This window comes from Crotalus tigris, unplaced genomic scaffold, assembly GCF_016545835.1.
Source record: "Crotalus tigris isolate CLP2741 ecotype Arizona unplaced genomic scaffold, ASM1654583v1 scf7180000018105.1476442, whole genome shotgun sequence".
NCBI classification, from domain to species: Eukaryota; Metazoa; Chordata; class Lepidosauria; order Squamata; family Viperidae; genus Crotalus; species Crotalus tigris.
In genome coordinates, this window is record NW_024096826.1 from 953136 (window position 1) to 980919 (window position 27784).

General features: G+C 38.8%; 1 protein-coding gene across 1 annotated transcript; it reads left to right on the forward strand.

Annotated features, from left to right (window-relative positions):
• Positions 1 to 417: 417 nt before the first annotated feature.
• Positions 418 to 27719, forward strand: LOC120310042 (SUN domain-containing protein 2-like). The gene is made up of 11 exons (XM_039347955.1): positions 418 to 511; positions 1679 to 1821; positions 4177 to 4293; positions 7322 to 7393; positions 11029 to 11092; positions 13001 to 13127; positions 14566 to 14644; positions 22623 to 22726; positions 23778 to 23945; positions 25427 to 25522; positions 27608 to 27719. The coding sequence occupies exons 1-11, from the start codon at positions 435 to 437 to the stop codon at positions 27710 to 27712; spliced, it is 1152 nt and encodes a 383-aa protein (XP_039203889.1). The 5' UTR covers positions 418 to 434; the 3' UTR covers positions 27713 to 27719.
• The last annotated feature ends 65 nt before the right edge of the window (positions 27720 to 27784 follow it).

Here is a 27784-nt window from a genome sequence, read left to right on the forward strand (position 1 = left end):
AGTTAGTAACACACATTTGTTAAGTGAATCTAGCATCCCCATTGACTTTGCTTGTCAGATGTTTATATAAGGTGATCCTAGGACACCACAACCATCATAAATATGAGTCAGTTGCCACGCGTCTGAATTTTGATCATATGACCATGGCAATGCTGCAAAAAATGATCATAAGTCTCTTATTTCAGTGCAGTTATAACTAAATGAACTGTTGTAAGTTGTAGACTATGTGTATTGCATGATTGTCCTTGTTGAGGCAAGTTGGATGGACTTTATTACATCAATTCTGTACCAGTTGCACTGGTCATTCCTATACAAAATAATTTGTTAAAAGAAACACTTTATCAACTTTCTCAAAATTGTCATGTGCACATTGAATTCTGTGGATGGCATTGAGTAGGCTTCATCATATTTTAAGGTTCTTTGGGAGAATTCCAATGCAACGACGGAGTGAAAGGCTGGCCATCCTCCAAAAGCTGAGACCCATTTCATACCGGGAAACAGGAGTGAAAAGGTACATGAGAGTTATATACCCTAATTTATTGCTCTGACATCTGTAAGAATATCGTGGTGGTTTAGATTAGCAAATTTCACTTCAATGTAGTTAGAACCAATGCACATTCTTTCAATTAGTTGGAGGAACTTTTGTATAAATTCAGTTCTTGAGAATAAATATTACTTCATGGTCCCCCAAAACAAATCCTTCAAAATACCATGGAAAGAATTTTTAAAACTGGAGAGCTGGCAGAAATGAAGGTTGCTTCAAACACAATCTCTGTAAAGTTTCTTGAGTATAATTAGCTTCTCCTAATACCTTCAGAGTAGGATTAAGCAATAGTTGGGTGGCCTGGAATCACATAACTTCCTTGAAGGAAATGAGGACTGCAGCTGGGGTAATGATATGCAGTGAACAAGGCTGCTCATGCATTTTAGTGAGCCTGGATTTTTTTGCTTTATTCCCCTTAATTTTGGGTGGATCACTTCCCTCTCCTCCCCTCCCTTTCATTTTATTTTCCACCATTACACCTACGGTTTTACTAGAGTTTCTGGATGTTTCCCATATCAATCGATACTGCTGATGGATTAAAGTTATATATGATAACTTTAATTGCCACTGACTTCTCTCCGAATGGGCAGCCCTAGAACTATATATTAAGCTGGATCTTCCTGGGCTGATTGCCATGTGCCAGGCCACAGACTTCTCATTTCCATGTCTTTATATCTAGTTAAGATAGTTTAGAATACCTTCCACCCAGTGGTGGGATTCAGCCGGTTTGCACCAGTTCGGGAGAACTGGTGGCTAATTTTTTGTTGCCCAGGTCCAGAATGGATTTCCGGAAGCGGCATCCACACAGAGAACTGGTTGTTCACATATTTGAATCCCACCACTGCTTCCACCTACTCTTTCTTTTTGAAGCCACAATAAGATACTTTGTACACTGGAGTTGTATAGAGTTCTCCTTGTGCAAAAGCATCTGTATTAGATTTGCTTCTGATAAGATTCAATCTAGTTGTCAGATTGCATCTAGACAACTAATGTTTTTAATCTTCACTTACGCATCTCAAAGTAAGTTTGAAAATTTCTCTAGCTCTCTCTTGGTGGCCATGCCCCAGAATTGCACAGGGGCAAGCACCCAGCTGCTCTCTAATGACATCGATCTGAATGTTCTCTCCTTGTCAGGGTTTTCAAAAAAATTCGCAGGAAGCGCCGTTCTTTTGTTCTACATGAAGAGCCAGAGAAGAAAACATGGCAGGAGGCCTGGAGCCAGGGTAGTTGGGACACAAAAAGCTGCAGATCTGAAGATCCATCACAGCCTTGCTGTAGTGAGTGTGTTCATTGGCCAAGTGAAGCAAGGCCTTGGTTGTTCTCTTTCCCTAACTATCTCTAGATCTGTAATAATGGCAAGCAGAGACAAATACATTCAATTACTGTTACAATTTTTAAACCATAGATCCCTGAAATCCCTGGGTAGCATACAATATGCCCAAAATCTTAAAGACAAATATAAATATGCAATCTTATATTAAAAATAGAGTTAAAACATCATTTTGAAAAAAAAAAATAGGAAAGACAGGGATGTTTTTGGAGCCCCATTAAAGGGCAGTATTGATGAAGTCCCTGGATTGCGTTTGGAAGGGAGTTCCATGTAATTGGGGCAGCTGTGGGGTAAGCTCCATCTCCTGGAGATCATCAAACAAGATGGCTGATATTGTTGGAGTCTTCCAGATGATTTGAGTGGGTTTTGGAAAAAATGTTTCAGGGATTCCAGGCCAAGCAATTTAAGACATTAAAAATAGTAAGCTTATTGTACTTGGAAACAAATTGGCAACTAGTGTAGATTTTTCAAAACTGGCATCACATGGTCTCTACAGGATACTGTATTCCAGGGACCAAAGTAGCTGCCACATTTTGTACCATCTGAAGTTTCTAAGGGGAATAATCAATAATAACCCTGGAAATGATCAAGGGTTATAGCACTGTTTAAAGGCAATATGATCTAGCAATGGATGCAATTGGTCCATCAGAGGTTCTGCCTTGGTCCTTTGTACCAAGTGCCCAGGACTTCACCTTGGTTTGGGCTTGGTTTAGGCTTATAGAGCAGCTCTTCCCACCTGTAGTTTATCAGCAACATTAGAGCAATACAGAAGCAATGGAAAGCAGACCTTCTGGCTTCCATCAAGGTCAAAAAGATAGCAGCTCAGCCAGTGCACCACTAAAGCCAGGAGGGGTCAGATGATAGGAACACTGGCTTCTCACTTGGCTCTCCAGCCCTCCTTGCTGAGATCCCTTGGCTAAGATCATAATAGTAAGAGCATCATTCTGTCTTCTTTGAACACTGAAATGTTGTGTTTGTGTTCAGGACAGTGCAGTTCACCTGCAAAGGACCAGGAAAAGTACAAGATTGACCAGAGATATTTGTGGAGGGGAGCAGGTAGGGTGGTGGTAGTGTCAAGTAACAAAAAAAATGCAATTCCATGACTCAAACTGTTGCATTTGACATCGGGACTCCTGCATGAATGAGTAAGCTTTCCATTGTGACATCACTGTGCTCACGTTGTCATGTGCATTTAAGGTAGATTAACTCTGGTTGTGCACAAATTTAAACATGTCCAAGTCCCCTTCATTTTGATGGGAGAAGGTCAACCTTTTGCTTCAATGAGTGATCAACCTTTCTGAATTTGGCAAAGTACTCTCAGCCTTGACTATCTTTCATCCTGCATTAATGTGCAGGAACGTTCCCACTAAAGAAACAGGGCACTAGACAGCTGCCTGTCAATCCAGGCTTGGAGATTAGGAAATGGAGAGTATGCCTTTCAGAAGGTCCGAGAAAGTTTCTATGCAGAGGGGAACCCATGGGTAAGGGGGAGGGCTCAAAAAAGGTAAAGAAGAGGAAAGTGACTGGGTGATAAAAGGCCTTATGCCCTTTTCATGATTGTTGTGACATATATAAAAAGGCAGAGTCTGATCATGAAGACATGGCTGCCATTCCGATTTTTAACACTGGTGTTCTGTAGATATTCTTATCTAGGTACATAGAGACAATCTTTTGCTCAGTCAGTAACAATCAGTCCTTTTTTTCTAAAAAAAAAAAAAAGGTGCCGGAACTCACACATGTCATACAACCCGCCTTGCCTACCCTACAAGGTTCCATCCAAAAAAGGTGCTGGAACTCCGTTCTGGGCGTTCTATGAGAAAAAAAGCCCTGGTAACAATATTAGCAAGTAGCTATAGGATGCCTCTATTGAGAAGTGACATGAAGACAGGTTTCCTGGGGTAGCCCTCTCATTCCATCATTGCTTGACGGTGATTGCTGATGGTTTTCAGAGACCAGCAATGTGTAAGCCTCACATAAACATGCAATTCTCACATAAAGATATCTGAGAGAGCTGCAGTGCACAAAACAAACAGTAGTTAGCCTGGTAGCAAGTCCTTTGTGGCCAACTTTCCCAATTGCAGTAACCCTTGTGTATTGACTTTACTGCCCCAATATGCTAGCAAACTGGGCCAAGAAACAATAGCACACCTTCTATCAATCTCCATGGCTTCTGCAACTGGCGTACTGAGCCCTTTTCCAACTCTGTACCAATTGAAAAATCAATTGACACTCCCTTATGTTATTACTGTGCTGCCAAGCAATGTACTAAATCAATGTTCACCGTGTAATTTCTCTCTCATAGGTAAAGACCTATTGGATCAGAGTTCTTTCATTATCCAGCATTGTTTTGAAGCTCCCCGCTTGGTGGAACCTATTGCTAACATCACAGTGTACCAGGTTCAGCAGTCACTTATTCTAGGTATGTTAGACCAGAGGCCGTGGAGAAAGATTTTTCCACAGACTGGAGAGTGCATGGTTTTGTGTGCTGCCTGCATCCCACGGATGGGGCCTTGCTTGTTTGTCTGGACTGGTACTGATCCACGGACCAGGGGTTGGGGACCCCTGTGTTAGACATTTTGCTTACAGATGGGGCCAGCAGTGGATCTCTAAAAAAGGATAGGTGCAAGATATTTGGCTGCTTAAAATGAGGGAAATGCTGCTCTCTCCCCAACCAAAGTGTGCTCAAAATTATTAAAAACTTGATCTTCCCCTTTGTGGGAGAAAAATTCAGTTAATAATGATTCAGACAATAAACAGCTGGCTGCCCTTATGAAATACAGGTAGCCTCGACTTATGACCCCAATTAAGCCCCAAATTTCTATTGCTAAGTTGTTAAGTGAATTTTGTCTCATTTTTTCACCTTTCTTGCCACAGCTGTAAAGTGAATCACCGCAGTTGTTAAGTTGGTAACAAGGCTGTCAAATGAATCTGGCTTCCCCGTTGACTTTGCTTGCCAGAAGAGCACAAAAGGGGAATCGCATGACACTCCCCCCCCCGACCACGTGAGTCAGTTGTGAAGGATCTGAATTTTGAACACGTGACCATGGGGATGCTGCGGTGGTCATAAGTGTGGAAAAACTATCATAAGTCACTTTTTTTTAGTGCCGTTGTAACTTCAAACTGTCGCTAAATGAACTGTTGTAAGTTGAAGACTACCTGTATTCCAAATTAACCAATGCTGGTGGTTACCCTCATTCTACCTAATGAAAAAGACAGTTTTGGCTAAAAATCACCTGGGAAGAGAGTCAAATGCTCCTTTAGAAGGAACAAAATATTCCTGTGATGAAGAAAATATTCCACAATGCTCCAGAAGCACCATCTCTTTGCACTTTTAAAAATCTTTTTGGCCAACTTTAGAGTAACTAGCAATAGGGATAACCGGAAGTGATTCTCTCTCGGTGCCTCTTATTGCCTCTTCTTTGCTTTCCTTACACTGGAAAGACTCTTAGGTTCTCACTTTTAGTTTAGTTTCTGTAGGAAGGAAATTGTGTCCTCCTCCTTCTCCCCATCATGAGAACAGAACACGCAAACATTCAATCATTCTCTTGGAGTGCTATATGTTCTTCTTTAACAAGCATTAATTATCTTTTTTGAACCTGACTCTTTATAAGCTTAGTTCTACTCATACATTTATGCTCAACTGAATATAGACCACAGGTAATGAACTAAAGGACTATACGCTTAGAACAGTGGTTCTCAACCTGTGGGTCGGGAGCCCATTTGGGGTCGAACGACCATTTCACGGGGGTCATCAAACAACGCAGTCTGCCATTTTCCCCCCCCTTTTCCTTAGCTGTGCTACTCCCTTTTATTCTATTGGCTTTTGAAAGCCAATAGAATAGCCACTCTTGAATAGAGTCTATTCTAGACACTCTTGAATAGAGTCTATTCTAGAATTGTCCAGGCTGTCTCTGCCCTGCTGAGCCCGCCAAAAGTCCCATTCTGCAAACGGTGCTGCACCAGTTGAGTAGTCCTCGACTTACGACCGGTTGAGTAGTCCTCGACTTACGACTGGTTGGGGGTCGCAGCATTAAAAAGGTTGAGAACCACTGGCTTAGAAAGTCCTATCCCGGAGAAGCACTTTCCTCCTGGCACAAAATTCCTAGAACTGTAATCAGGGCTGATTTCTCTACATGGTACCCTCTTGGTGGACCTCCATCTATCATCAACTTCCAATATACTTAGCCGGCATGGGCAGTGAGTAGTGTCATGAATAGAAGCTGCATTCCTCTAAATTGCGCTCCGGAGCCATCCTGATGTAACATCAGTCTTGGGTAGGAATTTTAATGGTGATTCTAAATGTACAAGAGTTTATTGGAGCCCTGGGGAAAGTGGCCTCTGCCATTTCTGGGATTTGCCAAGACCTTAGAGAACTGGCAGCTGCTCAGGAACTGGGTTGCTGCCTTTAGTAATGCTTTGCTAATTAAAGAAAATGCAGGGAGGCTGGGGAATTCATTAAATCACCACTTAAAGCACTGCATCAAAAAGTTATTGTGATGCCAAAGAACTCTCTCTAGCAAACCTCCCTTCACTTCTTTTATTTTGTGCTTCCATGGAAAACAGAGTTCATTGAAGCTCTGACTAGAGGTGCATAAGCTGACTTCATAAGGCTGGAATCCTATCCTCATTCTCAGGGAACATAGTGGGGTTGGCTTGTGTAAGAATGTGCAGTAAATCTAACTAGCAAGGCTGTGCAGTGCATCCGATTCCAAGGGAAGCTCTGGAATCCATTGCAGGGGTTGGGCAGCAGCTGTGAAGAACAGCCAGGCAATGGTTACTTTCAGGAGTTATAGGAGCATTCTCGCATGTTCAGAAACCTTTAACCCAGGGGTTCTCAACCTTGGCAACTTTAAGACTTGTGGACTTCAACTCCCAGAATTCCTCAGCCAGCTGGCTGAGGAATTCTGGGAGTTGAAGTCCACAAGTCTTAAAGTTGCCAAGGTTGAGAACCCCTGCTTTAACCTATCAAACCTTTCAACACCCACTAACTAATGTCCATTTCTTCAAGTCTGGTTAATTTGCTGGAGTTTCTTTTGTGGATTTATCATTAGTTTCAAAAACTAGAATTTAGTCGGATCATTGAAAAACATTGCAAAGCTGCAATACCTATAAATTGATAATGATTATCAGGATTAAGGTGATTACTGCCCTGTGAGAATTAACCTGGTTGAGCCTTCGAATGTCTCTGTTGCTCCTAATTATATTGGAGTGAACACATTCTTAAAAAACAACACCCCCACACACACTTCTGTAGGATAATGGCTTTCCTGTTTATTTCCACATTCTACAACTGTTGCTGGTAGGTAGGTGATTCATCCAGTTGGCTTTACGACTGCCTATTGTCTGCAAATCTTTGTACTTTTTGGTTATATGTAATCTTCATTTCCAGTACAGAACAAATCCTACAATGTATTAATGTCCATTTCACTCTGCTTTTCTTTCCTCAGAGAAACATTGGAGGCTTTTCGTGAAGGTGTTGACTTGTATATTGCTAATATTCATCCTGGGCATCTTTGGGGGTGAGTGCTTCAGCAAGCCAGTGTAAATACATTTTTCTTTTGCTGACAATTTCAGAAAGGTTTTTTTCCCCCCTGCATGTGAAAAATGTAGATGATATTAAGACTACTGGAAAGGAGAAACACTTTGAGAATCTTGTCTCTTCAATGGTGCTGCTTGCATTCACTGTCTTAAATCAGTCCCAAGTATGGGATTGACTTCTTCTATTTTTCCTCTGCACTAGAGAATCTCACTGAAAGAAAATTCACGATGTTTTTATTCAAGCAACCAGGTGAACTCATTATCCATGTATTTTGGAAGCCTGGTAGATCTTAGTATGAAATAACCTGGGGGTTTGATTCATGCAACGTATTAGGAAATCATGGGGTTTAGTTGGTTTGACCTTAGCATGTTGCATGAAACCAGCCATTGGGATTTGTAGACAATAGTTTCAAGGCTTAATGGGATCTTCAAACCAAGGTGAAATGGTGATTGATCAGAAATGCTCCAGTGGATGTTGCACCGAGCAAGATCTTGGATTAGATGACCCTGATGACCCAGATCTCTGATTCTCTGAGTAATGTGTCCCGTGTAAATGTAGCTCTGACAGCATTTACACAGGATAATAAATAGCAGTTACATGCAGACATAGAAAGGAAAGGAATTCATCTAAAGCATTCTTCTTGCCTCTCCTTTTTCTCCATAACTGGGAGGAGATATAAACCAGAACTTCATGATGCTTTCACAATCTCTGTCCTGTTATTATGAATGAAACAGGAGGAGCTGTAATTTAAAATGAATTCTAATTTGTTAAAGAAACTAGATAAATAATCCTAGGTTTCTAGTTTGCTTGTTTGGAAATGAAACAAGGTTTTATTTTAGATCAAGATCCCTAGCTTGTTTATCACAGCAAGCTAGGAATAAATCATAATCCTAAAATGGAGAAAAGTGAAACTGAATTCTGATTGATTCTTTTACCTCAGGGGTCTTCAAACTTGGCCCTTTTATGACTTGTGGACTTCAACTCCCAGAATTCCTCAGCCAGGCACGCTGGCTGAGGAATTCTGGGAGTTGAAGTCCACAAGTCATAAAAGGACCAAGTTTGAAGACCCCTGCTTTACCTGATTGTGCAGAAGCAAAGGAAAAAGACAGCAGTAGCAACAGAATATTGTATTGCAAGCTTTGTCTCCTTTTGGGTATGCATGTTGACATCACAATGCATACACACGTATCTGCATCATCATGTTGCAAGGCTGCTTTCATTAGTCTGAACTCCCTCCTTCCCATAGCCAACGTTGGAAATGGAAGCACAATTCAGGTTCTTTGTTGGGATAGGCTACTTCCTGCTTGTATCTGTATAACTAAGCTGAGTCAGTGGTCTAAAATGACCTCTATTTTGATAAGAATGTGTAACAGCCGCTTCCTTATTCTCTATATTTATGGATAAATGTCTAAGGAACACTTCAGTGACATGAGAGATGTATTGATCAGGGACTGGAATACATGTGTACTTTTCTATATGGAAAATGCCACACCAAAGATTAGACAGATTGCATGATGGGGCAAGAAGTTTGGATTTTAAAATTAAAGTTTTCAATACAATGGTAGTTGTGTTTGTCAGAGAAAAAGGAGTGATTTATTCCAATGCATATATAAATGACAATAAACTACAGCAAATATATTAATATATGTACTTTGAAATAATATTTACTAAAGTTGGGGAAATGAATGGAAATTTTAAGGCATGGGTAATAAAGCAGTGAGTATATTGCAATGACTGCCAAAAGAAGCAAAAATGTTTGTGTATAAGGATATGCTTCTGTCCACTTTGTTATATGGGAGGACTGGGTATGTCAAGAGAAACAAACAATTGTGATGGCCTCCTTGGATGCTTCCCCAGATGCCTATCCAGATGTCAGTTTGGAGGAGAAGTCCCAGGTATGTCAGGAGGGGGAGCGATCAGATAAGCAGCTGGCTGAACGTGGGTTAGTTGAGGCACAGCTGCAGCAGGACAGCCCCAAGGCTTTGGATGGAGACAGCACACAGCTACAGCTGGCCAGAAAGGAGGAAAAGGAACTACCTCCCTCACCCGATCCAAGAGCATGCAAGGTGGAGAAGAGGCAGGAGCAACGGAGGTCAGCCTGGCTATTTGCCCCTCTTGATGGACTATACTGGGCACTGGTATATTTAGCGCAGTGGGAAGTAGAAAATTATGCTGGGAACATTTGTCAGTCTCTTGGTTGAGCTTCCTAACCCTGACCATGGATTTTAGACCCTGAATTCGTGCTTGATTCTTGGACATGCCTCCTGGACATGCCTTTGCCTTGAACCCTGTTCTCCAGACCCCACACAGTGAACCTTGGTGTTTGTACCTTGCCTTGCTTCTATTTTGTCTTGCCTTGTGGACTGTCCCAGCTTTGTGGTTTTGTGCTGGAGTTATTCTGAAACTGAGCTGGAAAATTGTTGGGGGGGGGTTCCCTTATCACTGGAGTGGGGATTTTCTGGGAAAGACTCTTGGAAGGACTTGCAAAGCCTCAATAAAACCCCTTGAATTTTCCATGGTAAATGTTTGTGTGTGTGTGTGTGTGTGTGTGTGTGAGAGAGAGAGAGAGAGAGAGAGAGAGAGAGAGAGATGCCAAGTCTGTTATAATAGGACTAGTTATGGTCAGGATGAACATGTGCTGAATAAGAATGAAGGATATATATTGAGGTGAATTGGTGATATAGAGGGCGTAAATGAGGACTGTGTCACAAAGATAATGGAGGAGGAAGAATGAAAGCATGCATGAATAAATTGAGGTTTGGAGAGAACTCAGGAGATCTTCAGAGATTCATGAAAAGGTCAAAGAACAGAATATGTACAAAAATAGTATATGGATGTGGTGGAAGTAAGGACAGTTTTTAAGATTAGAAAGTAATTGAGAGATGTAGTCAATAGAGTTGATAGAAACTAATTTTTGTTATATTTTTTGACCCATTTTTTTGCCCAGTTGGCAAAAGAAAGCTCAGGACCGTATTAGTTGGGAACATCTGGAAGAGGCCTTCATCCCACAGTGAACAGACAATGGCTAAAATGATAATGTATACATATATGTATTGCGTATTGTACGTATGCCCTATGGCTGACCATATCTATCTCTGCTGTACATCAGGAAGCCTTTAAGATCTTGAGAAATCACAGGCATGCATACCTATTTTATTTTCTGGATGGTTTTGCAAATCCTCTGCAAGCAACTGAATTCAGTTTCATGATATTTGTTAAAAACTGGGAGGAGAGATACTTTAGCAAATTCACTGGCTGAATTTTTTCTTCCAAGGAATTCCCATTAAAAGTTAATGATGACAGGTTGCCCAATAATCTTGCTAGTCTGTTCCTAGCTCTTTTACTAAGGACTTCTTTCTTCTATCCAACCATAAGAAAGTAGAAAGGAAATTGTTTTCAATCTTCTTCTTTAGGTCATAAAATGGGGGGCAAAACTCACTTAACTGTCTCACTTAGCAACGGAAATTTGTTGTAAGTCAAGGACTACCTGTATCTGATTTGAAATAGGACTCAAAACGTTTCGTATATTTATGACGGTTGCAGTTGTTAAGTGACATAATGTTCTACTGAATAATTCTTGAAAAGGGTCTGAATGAAATTCATGTTTCCTTCTAGGCTTTATTTCTGCCCTATGCACTTCCTCTGATGTTTTCAAGCAGTTCATGAAGATGCAGTTAAGGTAAGAAGATGTTTTTAATTAATGAACTGCCCATAAAAGTTTGGAAATATGCTAATGGAAAGTCTTAATCATTCAGCATCAGCCAAAATCTTTTTTTTAAATGGTGAAATAAAAGTGAAGAAGGAAAAAAATAGTAAAGAGGAACCCCCACCCCCTCTAAATGTATTTAATAAGGCTCTCCTAACCATGTAGAAGAGTTAGCAGAGGGAAAGGCCAGAATCTCTTACTCAGTTTTTCCCAGTCTGATCTCCTCCACTTTTTCACTGGTCTAGAATTCCTAAAATTCCTGACCAGCAATATCATGCTGTAACTCTAGGTGACTTTGAATTTAGTGGAATGTGGGCTGACCATTAGGTTGCAAGGAAAAGATGGATTCTATTTAAGTGGCTTTCCAGTGTTAAATGCTGGTGATTTGTTTTCTATTTTTTTTAAAAAATTATCCTATTATAGTTGTTCTTCAGGTCCTTGCATGAGATGTAGACTTCACAATGTTCTGGATATCATCAACAGCAAGCTTGCTAAATTAGAGATGAAAGAGAAATGGATGAGTCTGTTCTGTGTGGCAGATTCTACATAGAATAAAAGAATATTTTAACAACGACCCCTTTCTGTTGGGAATCAAAAAATCAGAAGGAGAAGCAGGTTCTCTCAATGAAGTGTGTCAGAAAGTTGTAGGAAATTGAGTGCTCAGCAACGGATGTAAAATATATACTATCAGTCTTTGATGAAGTCTCATATTTTTGGAATTTAGGAATAAATGTAATTTTTTATAGAATGATCTTAGGTGTATTGTCTCCTATAATTTTGTCCTATGTGGAAACATGCCAGTCAATAAACTTTTAGCTCACACATGAAAACATCATGGCATTGGTATAAGTAAGCAGTTGTGGTTATGATTTTCTAAAATGCTCTTTAAGTGAACAACAAAGTGTAAATTTCAATCCTTTCAGCCATATATTTTCCACTGTTCCATCTGTACATTATAACCAACTTTTTTAGCCTGCATTATCATACATTCTTTTTCTTGTTGTTCTGTTCATGTTTCATTAAAAGTTTATACATTTTAGCAGTTATATTTTCATCATTTATATACCATTCCATTTTACTCTGATAATATTCAAAACCACAAATTCTTTTGTCTGCTTTAAATCTTTCGAATAACTGTAAATAAGGAGCCTTTGCAAATTATATCCTCTACCACCAGTTCTTCTCTTGATTTTAGTTTACATTCCCCTTGTCAAAATTCTAATAATTCACAATAGGTTAGCCATTTACATTTACCCATTATTTCTCATTTTAAAAAAATGCTTTTTATACTGACAGCCACAAGGGTGTTTTCAGGCACAACCTGGGTCGGTATTTATTCTATATTCTTAATGTGGCATGTCTAACATAAAGATAACCTTGACTTTCTTGTAACACAAAGATCCATGCCACCCACCTCTCTGGTGATGTTCAGCTACTCATAGCAATTGTGCTTATGATTTTTAATGGTAGCTTTGCTTATGATCCATATAAGCGGAGTAACATGAACAGACATTTCTGCCTGGATCATGAGGAGATATGATAAAGCAAGGGCAATTTTGTTTAAATTTCCTTGCCCTGACTAGTGGTTTGATTCAACTCAGATGGTGAGCAGCTACACACTCACAAACACAGAGGCACATATCACACACACAATTCGGGGATGGTAAAACCTAGGTATCCGACAATTGAAATTAAAACCTAATGTTCTACATGACCCTCCCTCAGAAAAAATTGATTTTGTTTCCAAGCAGCCATGCAATCCCTCCTCTGGAGTCTGACATGTAACTCCAAGTAACGGCCTCACCCCACAATTGATCTAGGTTTGATCTAACCAAGTGCAACAGATAGCTTACTTTGATGTCTTTGCTCTTTTCTGCCTAGTCGCCAGAATGAGGCCCTTCAGCAACATCTCCAGAAACAGATTGGATCTTTCCGTCAAAAAGTTGCAGGACTCCAGACTCTCGTAGATGCCCTTGAAAATATCCATGGACATTGGAAGACCCAGAAGGTAAGGTTATGTAATTTGCTTTTTGTAATATAATCTTGCTTCTGCCTAATTTCCACTATTTTTCAGGCATAGCAGTCATTGAAATAATTTAGTACATAGATCAAAAATGTACTAGCAGAAATGGAAATGATATACTTTTTTAAATCAGTCCCTCCCCCCCTCAGGAACATCAATAGAAATCCTACCTTTTCTAAAGATTTCCTACTTGAAATCCTATGATATCTATCAAACTGATGATCCTAACTGGTTCCAATCATGCACTCTATATAATCCTACACCTTTCTTCTTATACCGTTATGTAACCTTTCAGATGCTTGAGCAAATCCGCTTCCATGCTCTATGTTCTGTTTTCCTTGTATTGTTTTGTTCAGGTTTTTATTTTGTTCTGTTCTTTTTTTTTTCAACTGATATATCAACAGTTTGCATTTCAAACTGTCTTCCCCACAGACATGATGGATAGGCTTAGAGAATAATTGCTGGAATTGGGTATGTCTAGTTTAATGAAAAGAAGGACTAGAGTGACATGTTAGCAGTGTTCCAATATCTCAGGGGTTGCCACAAAGAAGACGGAATCATGCTATTCTTCAAGGTGCCTGTGGGCAAGGCAAGAAGCAATGGATGGAAACTGATCAAGGAGAGAAGCAACTTAGAACTAAGGAGAAATTTCCTGACAGTTAGAACAATTAATCAGTGGAACAACCTGCCTCCAGAAATTGTGAATGCTCCAAGACTGGAAGTTTTTAAGAAGAGACTGGACAGCCATTTGTCCACTAGGGTTTCCTGCCTGAGCAGGAGGCTGGACTGAAAGACCCCCAAGATCCCTTCCAATTCTGTTATTCTATTCTTCTATTCTAATTAGCCTGGCCTCTGGTTAGAGAGATATTTATCTGTTTCAAAGCATCATGCATAGGAAGGTATATGTTTGATTTAAAAGTGAAAGAAAAAAAAAACTATGAAAGGAGCAAAGAAGGGGAAGGAAGGGGCTTGAAGTTGTCCTGCAAAGCATCAGCACTTTGGCATCAGTATAAGCAGGCCCATAAATATTTTGACCATGTTTTCTTCGTGATAGCATTTTCTTAGAGGCATTGCTATTATCTAAATTAGCATCTGTGTGTGTTTACTTGCATGCATAAATATTACTCAAATCTGTATCTTCTTCTGACTCTTTTTTTTTGGAGTGAATATTTCCAGATCTATGCCAATAAAACATAATATGTAGACAACTGTATGGCTTCTCCCCATTTAGGGCTATGACATAACACAGCCCCAATTATGCTGGCTAGAGCTGTTGAGAGTTGGTCTAATAAAGGGACAACAAATTCCCTTCCCATGATTAGATTAGGTCCCAAGTTGGGTTCCCATCCCCTTTTCCCTAACCCCCACAAAATCTGACCCAGCAGGATGACCTTTCTCATATTTGTTCCCCTCTTCACAACAGCATATATTTGAACAAGGGGGCAGCACACAAAATGAAAGCAGCCATTTTGGGAAGAAAGACTATGCGCTGAGCTCTGAAGGTAAGCTGGAGACCCAGCAATGTTTCTGTAATGCACCCTTCTAGATTTCTCTGCCTTTTTTCATTCTTCTTGAAGAAGTAGAGAAAGGCAGCCTCAAAGCAAGATTGTCTTGCAGTTGTGGTACTGAAAACGTGTAATGAATTGTACATGCATTGGGAGGGGAGAATGGGAGAGAAATTGCATTGGGTCAGAGAACAGGCACGTAGAAACAAAAGTCTTTGGCTGGAGAGAGCAGAATTACAGGAAACAACAGGCAGCTTGGATGCCTTTGGAAATTCTCTCTGTTATGTATGCGGGGGCTGGGGAGAGAGTTATCTAGATGAATCTCCCTAGAGCAGTGTTTCTCAACCTTGACAATTTTAAGGCATGTGGACTTCAACTCCCAGAATTCCACAGCCAGCATTGCTGGCTGTGGAATTCTGGGAGTTGAAGTCCACATGCCTTAAAATTGTCAAGGTTGAGGACTTCCGGTGGTTCCAGCGATGACGAATGACGGCGTTTTACAAAGCCGCCCGTTCCTGGTGCGTGTAAAAGCCGCGGGACTTTGACAATCAGCTGTCCCGCGGCTTGAATCTCCTCCCTGGGAAAAAGGGAGGAGGAGAGCTCTCAGGTAGAGGTAAGAGCTCCCCTGGATTCCTGTTATTTTGGGGATCGGAGGGTAGAGCTCCCTCGGAGCCTGAGTAACTCCGCGTTCCAGGGAGACTTCATTCCGAAGTTTTTTGGGATGAAGCAAGTTGCCGCTTCCACATCTGCTTTTTTTCCCAGCTGCTTGTGAGTATTTGAAAGCAGACGGAGCAGACCAGGAGAGACTGTGCTTAAGTTTGATGGTGCCTTTAACTTCAGCAAGTTTCCTCTTCCTTTTCTTTTGTTCACTTTCCCTTTAGAAGAAAGGGAAAGTGAAAACTAAAATGGCGATTGTCTTTCTTGCCTGATTTGCATTACAGAGTAAAACCTGGATACAGATTAACTCTTTAAATACAGAAGTAAGAATTTGGCTTTTATTCTTTCCTCTTTTTTTCTCTATTTTTTTTTCTCTTTTTTTAAGAACACTTAAAAGAACTGTGCCCTTTTTTTTTTTTCAATAAGAATCTTTCTTCTTGGAACTTAAGAAAATGGCTTCAAAACGTCTGCCTCCCGCCCCTAAGGTTCCTATTTCTTCTCCAATGCCTCAGCCTGCATCTCAGAAACCAAAATCACCTCCACCTTCTCCTCCTCCTCCTGCAATTTCTCTTAATGATTTACAAGATGCTTTAAAACAGCATGCCTTGGATATTAAGGAGGAGGTAAAAGATCTTATAATTGCAGAGAGGGCTAATACAGAAGAATTATTGGAGAAAAAGAATAAACAAGTAAGAGACCATATCCTTCTGGCCTTTCAGGGCCTAGCCCTGCACATAGAAAGGATTGATGACCAGATGGAAAAGATTACTGAAAATGCATCAAGGATGGAATTTAGAATGCAGGAGGTAGAGAACAAGATAGAAATTACACAGGATGAACAAATCATTTCACAATATAGGGAGATGGAACACGCATTGCGTATCAGAGGCCTGAGGGAGAACCCTCAGGAAGACTTAAAGATGCTTATTGTGAAAGATATTGCTCCTAATATTGGTTGGCGGCCTGAAATAATTGAGAATGAGATAGAAAAATTTTTTAGAGTTAATTCACGGGTTGCTAGACAGAGAAATCTACCAAGAGATGTGGTTATTTATTTTTCTAGAAGATCTATCCGTAATGAAATTATACAGGCTTTTTACAAACAAAAGTTTCAAATTGCTGATCAAGACGTGATAATTTTAAAAGAGATACCTCCAAAAATTTTAAGAGCCAGAAAAGATTTTACTTTCTTGTCTGATGAGTTGAAACATCGTCAAATTCAGTTCAGATGGGAGATTCCAAGAGGAATAATAGTAAATTATGAAGGGATACGTCACAGATTAACTACTGTTTCCAAAGCAAGAGATTTTTATCAGTCTATCTTAAAAGCAAGATTGTCACCACCTCCACAAATAAGGATGACGGAAGAGTCTCTTATGGCAGGAGCCTCATCAATGATGGTTATGGAACAAGCTGCACCGAATTCTGACATAAAAGAGCAAAGGATGACACGAGCTGCCCATAAACGTAAAGAAAAAGAGCAGTTGCAGAAGAGTGGTGAAAGTTTGGTTGTTACAGAGCCTGTGGGAGGGGCAAGACCAAAAAGATCTTCGACAGCAGATCTGCAGGCCATGCTTCAGAGGCTCCAGGCCGGTGGAGATGGTCAGGTTCCTGACCTGGAATGTTAATGGCTTAAACGTGCCCCAGAAACGAAGAAAGATTTTCCATTATTTGAAACAACATAATAATGATTTGATATGTTTGCAGGAGACTCATATAACTTTAAAGGATTCTAAATTTTTGATGAATTCCCGTCTGGGCACACATTTTACTGCTCCAGCCCCTGGGAAAAAAGGGGGAGTGGTAATTTATGTGAAGAAAACTTTTTCAGCTAAACTAATTGAGGCTGATTCTGAAGGAAGATATCTTTTTGTGGAATTATTATTACAAGGCCGAAAGGTTCTTATTGTTGGACTATATGCTCCCAATCAACAACAGAAACAATTTTATAAGTTGCTGCATGGCAAGATATCTCAGTTGGATTATAAATCGGTAATTTTGATGGGTGACTGGAATGGGGTTTTAGACCCAACTATAGACAAAAGAAGTTCCTCTAAAACTTTTATTCAAACTAAATTACCTATGACTTTCTTTGATTTGAAGGAAGAATTGGAGCTTATTGATATTTGGCGAGAAAGGAATACAAGTGATAGAGACTTTACCTTTTATTCTGATAGACACCAGTCATTTTCAAGGATTGATTTTTTTTTGATTACTAGTGACTTCCTCCCTAGAGTGAGGAAGGTGAAAATTTTTCCTAGAACATTGTCAGATCATAGTCCGGTGTGGATGGAGTTATATTCGGAAGACGGGAATAGAAGATCCTGGAGATTGAATGAGAACTTATTTAATCGGGAGGAGTTCGTACAAAAGTGTAAAGAACATTTAAAGGACTTTTTTACTATAAATATGAATAAGGGAACATCGATGTCTATGGTGTGGGACGCTAGTAAAGCATATATGAGGGGAATTTTGATTCAATTGAATAAAGTTTTTAGGGAAAAAGGGTCACAAAGACGTAGAGAAATAGAAGAAGAGATCAAATCAAAAGAACAAGAGTTGGTTCTTAACCCTACTGATAATAATTTAAAGGTATCTATAAAGATGCTTAAGGAACAATTTAACATGTTGATGGCAGATCAGGTGGCTACCAATCTGTCGTATATGAGACATAATACTTTTTGCAATGCGAATAAGCCTGGGAGGTGGTTGGCTTATCAGTTACGAAAGAAACAGAAAGCTAGAATTATAGAGAAAGTAAAATATAAAGGTACTGAGGTTTTTCAGCAAGATTTGATTAAAAAAAGCTTTTTGGACTTTTACACAAAATTATATTCAAGTGATAATATAAGGGGTTTGGATATAGATAAATATTTACAATCAGTACATTTTCCTAGACTTTCAGAGGAACAACAAAATGGGATGAATAGTTTAATTACTGTGGAGGAAATTGGCTTAGCTATTAAGCAGTTAAAGGTTGGAAAGTCTCCTGGAACAGATGGACTGACTTCTAGGTATTATAAGATTTTATCTGAAGAAATGATAGAGCCACTAAAGGAACTCTTTAATAGTATTTTGTTGGGTATGCAAGTTCCTCCTTCTTGGAAAAGAGCTTTTATATCACTGATTCCGAAGGAAGATCAGGATCTTACAGAGCCTAAGAATTATAGGCCAATTTCATTATTGAATGTTGATTATAAGATCTTTACAAAAATTTTGGCAAATAGATTAATGCAGGTTATGAAAGACTTGATTCATAGTGATCAAGCAGGATTTATAACAGGGAGATATATGAAACATAATGTTAGACAAATTATTAACTTAATTGAGTACTTGGATAAGAATAATCAGATTCCTGTGGCTTTTATCTTTTTGGACGCTGAAAAAGCTTTTGATCAATTGGACTGGCAATTTTTATTTTCTTTGGTAGAGAAAATGAATTTTGGGGATAATTTTTTACATGCACTTAAAGCTATATATCAGCAGCAATCTGCACAAATTGTTGTAAATGGGGGATTGACTGAGAATTTCAATATTCAAAAAGGGATAAGACAAGGATGTCCATTATCCCCATTGTTATTTGTTTTAACATTGGAAATTTTATTGATTCAGATTCGGGAATTGAAGTTAGTTAAGGGTGTAAAGATAAGGAAGAATGAGTATAAATTGTGGGCATTTGCGGATGATTTGGTTTTAATTTTGGAACAGCCGAATCAGGCGATTGATGGTTTATTAGAACTTATAACACAGTATGGGAATGTTTCTGGTTTTAAAGTTAATAATTATAAGACTAAGATATTATCTAAGAATATGTCAGTTAAAGAAAGGGAAAGTTTGATTAAAGCCACAGGTTTTCAGATGGTAAAAAAGGTTAAATACTTGGGAGTATATCTAACTGCTTCAAATGGAAAATTGTACAAGAACAATTATGAACCACTATGGGCAAAAGTCCAAAAGGATTTAATAGATTGGAAAAAATTGCAATTGTCATTGTTGGGGAGAATTTCAGCTGTAAAAATGAATGTTCTACCAAAGTTTCTTTTTTTGTTTCAGATGATACCTATTCTTAAAAAAGAGGCAAATTTGGAGGAATGGCAAAAGGGTATCAATAATTTTATATGGGCCGGGAAGAAACCAAGGGTTAAATTTAAGATATTACAGGATGCTCGAGAAAGAGGGGGACTTAAGGCACCTAATTTGAAATTATATTATGATGCAGCCGCCCTAACTTGGTTAAGTGATTGGCTTAATTTAACAAATATGGATATTCTTTTTTTGGAAGGTTGGGATTTAATATATGGTTGGCATGCATATTTAATTTTTAATAAGAAAGTTGATCGGACTTTTAAATCACATATTTTGAGGAATGCCTTACTTCGTGTTTGGAAGAAGTATTATTATAGATTAAATTATAAAATACCTATCTGGGGGATTCCCAGACATGCAATTGAGGGAACCTCTAAGGGGACAAATTTTGATAAAATTTCATATAAAGAATTGTTAATTTGTTCTGGTTCGAATTGGCATTTGAAATCCCTAGATGTATTAAGGCAGCAAAATATTCTACAGTCATGGTTTCAATATTTACAAATAATGGATAGATGGACTGTAGACAAGAAAGAGGGAATAACACTAGAAGATAGACAATTGGTTATTCAGATTAAAAACCAAGGTCCGGCTCATATAAAAAGAATATATAATGTTTTATTAGAGTTAGATTCGGAAACAGAATTGGTTAAAGATTGTATGATTAAATGGGCTCAGAATATACAGGAGCCGATCTCATTGGATTTATGGGAGATAATTTGGATAAGAAATGTTAAATTTACACAAGCTCAAAATTTGAGAGAAAATTTTTATAAAATGTTTTATAGATGGCATTTAGATCCTAAAAAATTATCTTGTATGTATTCCAACATACAGCCCAAATGTTGGAGATGTGGCAATAATGATGCGACATACTTTCATATTTGGTGGAATTGTAAAAAAGTAAAGGCTTTTTGGATTATGATTTGGTGGAACATTCAAAAGATTTTTAGAAAGAAGATAAAGTTTACTCCTCAACTATTTTTACTTGGTATTTTTGTTGACTTAAATGAAAAAGAAACTACTTTGATGTTGAATTTATTAACTGCAGCAAGGTTACTAGTAGGTCTATATTGGAAGAAAGATTCTTTGCCTACTTTAGAAGAATGGATATTTAAAGTATCTAGTTTTGCAGAAATGGCAAAAATTTCTGCTTATTTAAAGGATCATACACAAGAAAGATATATTACTGTATGGGGAAGGTGGATAGATTATATTCAGAAAAAATATGGAATTAAAAAGTTTTATTTATTTTATGAATGAATATCAAATATTATAGAGAATTGTTTTATAAGTTATGGAGTTAAAGGTTAATTATGATATTTTTTTTTCTTTCTCTTTTTTTTTCTTTTTTTAAATTATTATAATTTTCTTTTTCTTTTTTTTTCTTAACCCTGTATTCTGCTCTGGGAAGTGAAGGGAGGGGGGGTGGGGGTGGGAGGGAGGGTAAGGGGGGGGTTCTCTATTTTAAAATTTTATTGTATTTTTATAAATGATTGTATGTTTTAAAAAATAAAAATTTTCAATAAAAAAAAAATTGTCAAGGTTGAGAAACACTGCCCTAGAGTCTAGACCCAATCTCATGTCTGTAGGTCCTTGCTTAGTCAATAGCGCCTCCTGTCTCTATTGCTTTAAAGAAATCATCAATCTGCTACTCTTCAGCTATGGCAGATCACAACATCCATCCCCTCAACTAACATGATCAACAAACATGCCAGATTTATTTAATGGATGATGAGAGTTGTGAAGCAAGATGCCTGAAGATCAACAGATTGTGAACAATCATCCTGATATCTACGGACTTTGATCCTATGGAATTTGCTTTACAATATGCATTTACTGATTTCTTTGTAAGAGTCACATCTGCCTTACACGGGGCTTTCTCCTCCCCCCCCCCAAGAATACTTTCAAGTAATCTGGGATGAGAGAGAATGACTGGCTCTAAGTCACCTAATGAACCTCTGTGGCAGATGATGGGCTAGAATCTGAGTCCCCTTAGTGCCAGTCCAATGCCTTAACCACTACACCACTGCCTTTGTTTTTCACAGCAACTTCCAAATTGACCTAACTTAGAAAAAATGCAGGCTCAAACCAGCAACAGAGTCAAAAGGGAATGTATTAACTTCTTACAGATCTATTATAGAGCAGATTCTATGAGCACAAGCATATCTATTTGTCATGAGTCTAGACCAGGGGTGTCAAACTGCCGGCCAGGGGCTGGATGTGTCATGACGAAACTGTGCCCACCCCATTGCTGGCAATGCAAAAAAAGTCACGATACGTCGCAACACGTCACATGATGTTGCGAATTTGACATTCCTGGTCTAGACTCTAGAGCATGGGTGTCAAACTAGCCAGGTCACATGACGTGTTGCAATGTATCGCGACTCTTTTTGCATTGCCGGCTATGGGGTGGGCACGGTTTCGGCAGTTTGACACCCCTGCTTTAGAGCTTATAAAGAACCACTGGCCAATCAGTGTTTGCTCATTTTGTGAGTAACTCAGTGCTGACTTGCAGTTATTTTAAACTTGGCCTATAACTGAATTGCCCCTTCAGGTACTGCCAGAGGTATTCCCTTCACAAAAAATGAATTGAAATAATAAATAAAATTAAAAAAAAATCAGCATTCTCCCTCTCTAGGGGATTTTATCTTTCTACAAATATATTTTGGGAAATTTGTCAACTATTTTGCAAAACGAATTCCAGGGAAACCATTCAAAGCTTGCTGCTGCTTCCAAAACATTGCAATTTATGGTCCCCCCCTTTTTAAAATTTTTACCAGCACATCACTGTGATTAAAGTGTAGAAACTGGGAGAGACAAGAATCTGCACAATGGGAACACATATTGGCCCTTCAAAAATAGGCCAAAATCTGTGTTCTTTCTAAAACTTTCATTTGCATGACCGCAATAGCGTTTTCTCATTTATTCTGCTTTGGCAGAAGGATAGAATATGAATTTAATTCTACCTCCAACCCCCCACCCCTCAGAAATGACATCATGCAATTAGTTATGTTGCCTCAGTACTGGGACTGGATTGTCATTTGGCAGAGAATATGTTATGGGTGGAAAGCTGAAATATGGGGACCAATACATATCTAAAACAGCTTGATACATAGGTTCAATGCCTTGCTTTCATCTTATTTGGCTTGCTCTGATTAGCATCCATTTTGGTTCAGTTCTGTGTAACTCCTTTTAATTCTTGATGAGAAATCTTCCCTCTTTTGTGTAGGTGCCCATGTCGTGAAATTCAGCAACAGCTTTAACACAAGAGCACAAGTCTGTATGTTGGGGTTCTGCTGGGATTATATGCGGTCACCAAATATGATTTTAGAGGTAGGAAGGGTTCTTTAGTAACAATATTTTCTCTCCCATCTCCCTGAAAGATTTTGATTGCATTTCTCTCCACTACCTTTCAAACATCTCATGAAAAAATCTAGTTCACATGCTTCTGACTGGCAGTTGTCAAATAAGACATTGGTGAGTGATAGAGAATGAATGGAAAATCAGATTTATGGAGTCTGAAGTAGCAGCTATATGCACCTTTTGGGCACAAGTGTCACTATGTTGATCCACTCATTTTCTAATTATTATTTGTCTCAAGGAGGTAGGCTCATGCCTTGTAATTTTATAAAATACATAATGGTTACGGTGTCAAGAAAAACTGGGACAATTAGTGCCTCATTCCGTATCTGATCTTGTATTATTCAAAACTATGCTCCATTCTTTTTTGTGAATGTGCATCCTTCTCCAAAGAACACAGAACTTTATTATTTTTGAGTACATGTCCCTGTTTTGAGTACATTATCTTTGAGTACATGTCCCTGTTTTATTTCTATGCATGCGTGTGAAAACATTCCTTCCTTCCTTCCTTCCTTCCTTCCTTCCTTCCTTCCTTCCTTCCTTCCTTCCTCCCCCCCCTCCCCTCCCCTCCCCGCCCCTCTCCTCTCTCCCTTTCTCTTTTACCCTTTCCCCATTCCTCTCCCCCTTTTCCCTCTCCCTTGCTGGTGCTAAATTCTGTTAAATAGTCTTACTTCTGAGTAGATATGCAGAATTTCCAGCTGGAGGCCATTTCCAATAAATGTAAGATATACATTGTGTAAAATCAATGAAAATTGTTAAAATGTCTACTCAGTTTAAACTGGATTAAATTACTTGAGCTTATGTTCTGTTGAAATCAGTTTTGCAAATCTTCCCTTGAAATTTCTGAATTACAGTTGAATAAATTCAATCAATTTAGTCTTGATATCTAACACGGTGACATTGAGTTTAGGTGGATTAAGAATGACTTGATTGTAAAATTAGTCAATATCAAAACACAGTTTTCAGAAATCAAAAGACCTGCTTTTTACTGCTTTCTGATAGTCACAGACTGTTTGGTTTTCAGCGGGATAATACCCCTGGGAATTGCTGGGCCATGAAGGGATCTCAAGGTTACGTAGTCATCAAATTGTCTCAAGCTGTCCGTCTGACTTCAGTAGCCCTGGACCATATTTCAAAGACAGTCTCTCATACAGAAGAGATAACTAGTGCCCCACAGAATTTTTCTGTTTATGTGAGTATTTATATTTATTAGAAAGTTTCCTCTTTCCTGGATTGAGAAGTGGTCTCATACTGGTCTATACTGTTGGAATTCAAGTCTACATACAGTGGCTCATTTTGCTGTAAATCTATTGCTCTTGAGGGGCAATAGTTCAAGATATAATTACCAGAGGAACTTTTATATCCTTATCTAAAAAAACATAGTATGATTAAGGTGACCAGCTTTTTTACAATGAAAAGGAGGACACAAATAAATTGAAGAAAAAAATATCGTAAATAAAAGAAACATTTTATTCATTGCAACAATACAGAATACACTATAGTATGATAAATGCATAATAAAAAACATTTGTAACAATAACATTTTATATTGTAATTATGCTTATATGCCGCCCCCCCACCTGCAGCTGCCCTGCCAGCACTGCTGCCCCGCCATGTAGAGCGGGCCCTGCGGCTCCCAAAGCATCAGCTGTGCCAGCTCTGGCCCTGAGGAGCAGCCTGCCGTCGACACACCCCGCTTGCAGCCGCCCCGCCAACACCACCGCCCACCCTGCACAGACCCGTGTAGAGCAGGCTCCGCAGCTCCCACAGCACAGGGGAGCAGTCAGCCACTGCCGCCCCTCACACCCCCTCCCGCAGCAGCCCCACCGCCCCTGCCTCTTGTGCCTGCAGCCATTATTGCCCTAGCAGGGCCGAAGATCAAGAGAAAGTTACTGTGGCATTGCCACTCCAGTCTCCCCAGGTATCTTCGGGACTAACTAGGAGATGGTGTAGTTGGGTAGCGGGGAGAGGTGCAAAGTTCCTGCCAATTTGCCTTCGTTGCAGACAACTTACATGTGCAAAGTTTGCTGGCCGGGTGTTTTGGCGTGCTCAGCAGCAATTCTTATTGGTTTTTGAAAGCCAATAGGGGGAGTAGCACAGCTCATGCAAAGTTGAAAAAAAACCATCAAAAAGGTGCCGGAACGCCGTTCTGAGTGTTCTATGAGAAAAAAAAGCTCTGCAGATTAGTCTTCAAATATCGAAAAGGAGGACATGTAGGAGGACACTTTTCAAGGGAGGACAGAACTCAAAAAAGGAGGACTGTCCTCCCTAAAGGAGGACGGTTGGTCACCTTAGTATGATTCTATGTAGTAAACCTTCTATTAATGAGATTGATATTCTCAAGGCTTTCCTCATCATCTGAATGCAAGCCTCTCTCCTCCTTCCTCCTCCTCCTTATGTCTACCTATATATATATATATACAGTAAATAGAGGCATTTTAAGAGCACATGAGTGTTTTAAGCTAAGTCTTTGCTTTTTCAAACACAGTTTGTATTCAGGGTTATCCACACGGGAGGTCAAAGTAGAGTGTCAGATTGTCAGGAAGCAAATTCTGACCCTTTTGAATTCAGGAGAGGCAAGAGGTGCATTGTGAGTCTCTGTCATATTGTCAATTTTAACAGCTGCTGCTGCTTGGATTCTGCATTACCTTTTCTTTTTGCCTTTTTTTTCAGGGATTCAAAAATGATTTTGAGAAGGAAGAAGGACAATTTTTGGGGTCATTTGTCTACAGAGTGGATAGATTTCCTTTGCAAACATTTAAATTAGAGGTAGGTTGCAGAATATAGAGGGGGGGGGGAGCCACAGCCAAAGAAATTTGAGAATGAGTCTTGCAATCATTTTATGTGTAATGTGACATTACTTTTGTGTAATGTCATTTTTATAAATGTCTGGGTAAAAGCTATAGTCACTGCACTCTGTTAGGAAGCCAGTACTGATTTAGAAGAACATTACCAACATTTCAAAAATATCATTTGTAGATAGTTTAAATTTGGATTGCAAATCACTATACATTTATACTTAATTGACAAGCAACTCTTCATTCTGGCAGGTAAGCTAGTCTGGAAAATTGAGAAGTTAAAAAAGTCTAAATGTTTATTATTCATTTAACTTAGCAGGCATTTGCATCTCACTGAAGATGCCCTTTTAAATATCTAACAGCATATATTAAAAATATAATACAACTAATGTGGAAATTAGTAACAAACAAATAAAACAAAACAAAATGATTCAGCCAACAAAATAAGTATGACATCTCGATATAAAAATATTTTTAGTTGTTCAAAATTACTCCACATCCTCTCAGCAAATTTAGATAGCTTATAGATTATCTACAGAAAATATATAGTGTAAGTAAACCCAGATTCATGGATTATTTACAATCACTCTGAAATGTTATCAGAGTGCTCTAAGATCTTCTGTTTGTTTGTATCTTGTTTACTATAACATTTTGAGAATGGTACAAAATCACTGTGAAGTTTGTTTAAGGCAGTACCTGTCTTTTGGACAGGACAAATATGTATTAATAGACCGGGTTTTGCAGGTGAAAAACCTTTTCTAGGAAGCTAATGTTTAGAATTAAAATGATTACAGCATCACACTCTGGTCTATTCTGAAAAGGAAAACTGAGGAAACATTGCAAGGTGGAATAGTATGTTTCCTGTATGGATCTGTAAAAGGGACCAAAAGAGACAGAGAGAAAAGGCTGAGTTGAGTTTGGGGCTTATAATCTCTAAATTATTTAGAAACCTGATTTGGTACTTAAATGTCTACTGAACCATAGGCTCAACCTGGTTATTCATCAATATCACGAATGACAGAAGCATCAAATGATCTAGGAAATCAAATCCAAAGAATACAGAATAAGAGAGTTGGAAGGGTCCTTGGAGGTCTTCTAGTTCAACCCCTTGCTTAAACAGGAGACCTTATAGCATTCTCGACCAATGGCTTTCCAATCTCTTCTTCAACTCTCCAGTGATGGAGCACCCACAAGTTCTGGAGGCAAGCCATTCCATTGGTTAGTTGCTCTCACTGTTAGGAAATTTCTCCTTAGTTCTAGATTGCATCTCCCCTTGATAAGTTTCCATTTATTACTTCTTGCCTGCCCTCAGGTGCTTTGGAGAATAGGTCAACCACTTTCTTTCTCTGACAGTCTCTCAAATAGACATACCCAGTTCCTGCAACTGTTCATCACGTTTTAGCATCCAGTCCCCCTAATCATCTTTGTTGCTCTTCTCTGCCCTCTTTCTAGAGTTTCAACATCTTTTTTGTGTCGTGGTGACCGCTCAAACCTCCATACTGGCCAGAGAAGTAGGATGGCCATAATTTTTATTAAATTTGTACCACACCATTCTTAGTGTATGCAATGCCTTTGGGTAGATAAATTGTATATACCGATATCTATCCTCTTTAAGGCTTGAGTTCACTGGGTCATCAAGACTTAAAGTCACTATAAATCTGTATAATTTTACAGATTTAGACCCACATACATTCTAAAAGAAATTGATTTGATCTCTCTTTCAACATGAGCATATGAATTACAATCTGGCTTTGATGTGTCCTCAGAGTTGGATGCCATTTTTTTTTACTCAAATCCAAACTAACAAAAGAAAACTAATTAAGATAACCATATTGCTAGCTCTTTTCAAATCTTCTTTGAAGAGCTGGTAAACATTTCCAATTGTTGTATTTAAGCCACTTCCATGTCACTCTGCTAATATATATTTTGATTTAATATACTGCGGGATGGGGAGGAGAAGAGAATCAAGATTGCAAATATCTATATTGCATAGATAGTGGCCAGTAACTTTGGTCTTTGTAGTCCACTGTTCCTGATCCTTTTATTTTATTTTCAGGGAGCACCTTTGGATAAATTTAACTATATACTCTTGAAGATCTTGACAAATTGGCACCATCCAAACTATACATGTATCTATGGATTTCGGGTATATGGAGAATAATTGTGTTGATAGAGTGAACAGGAAAATTCAGTATAATAAATACATAATGGTGTATTCCTATTGCTCTCAAAA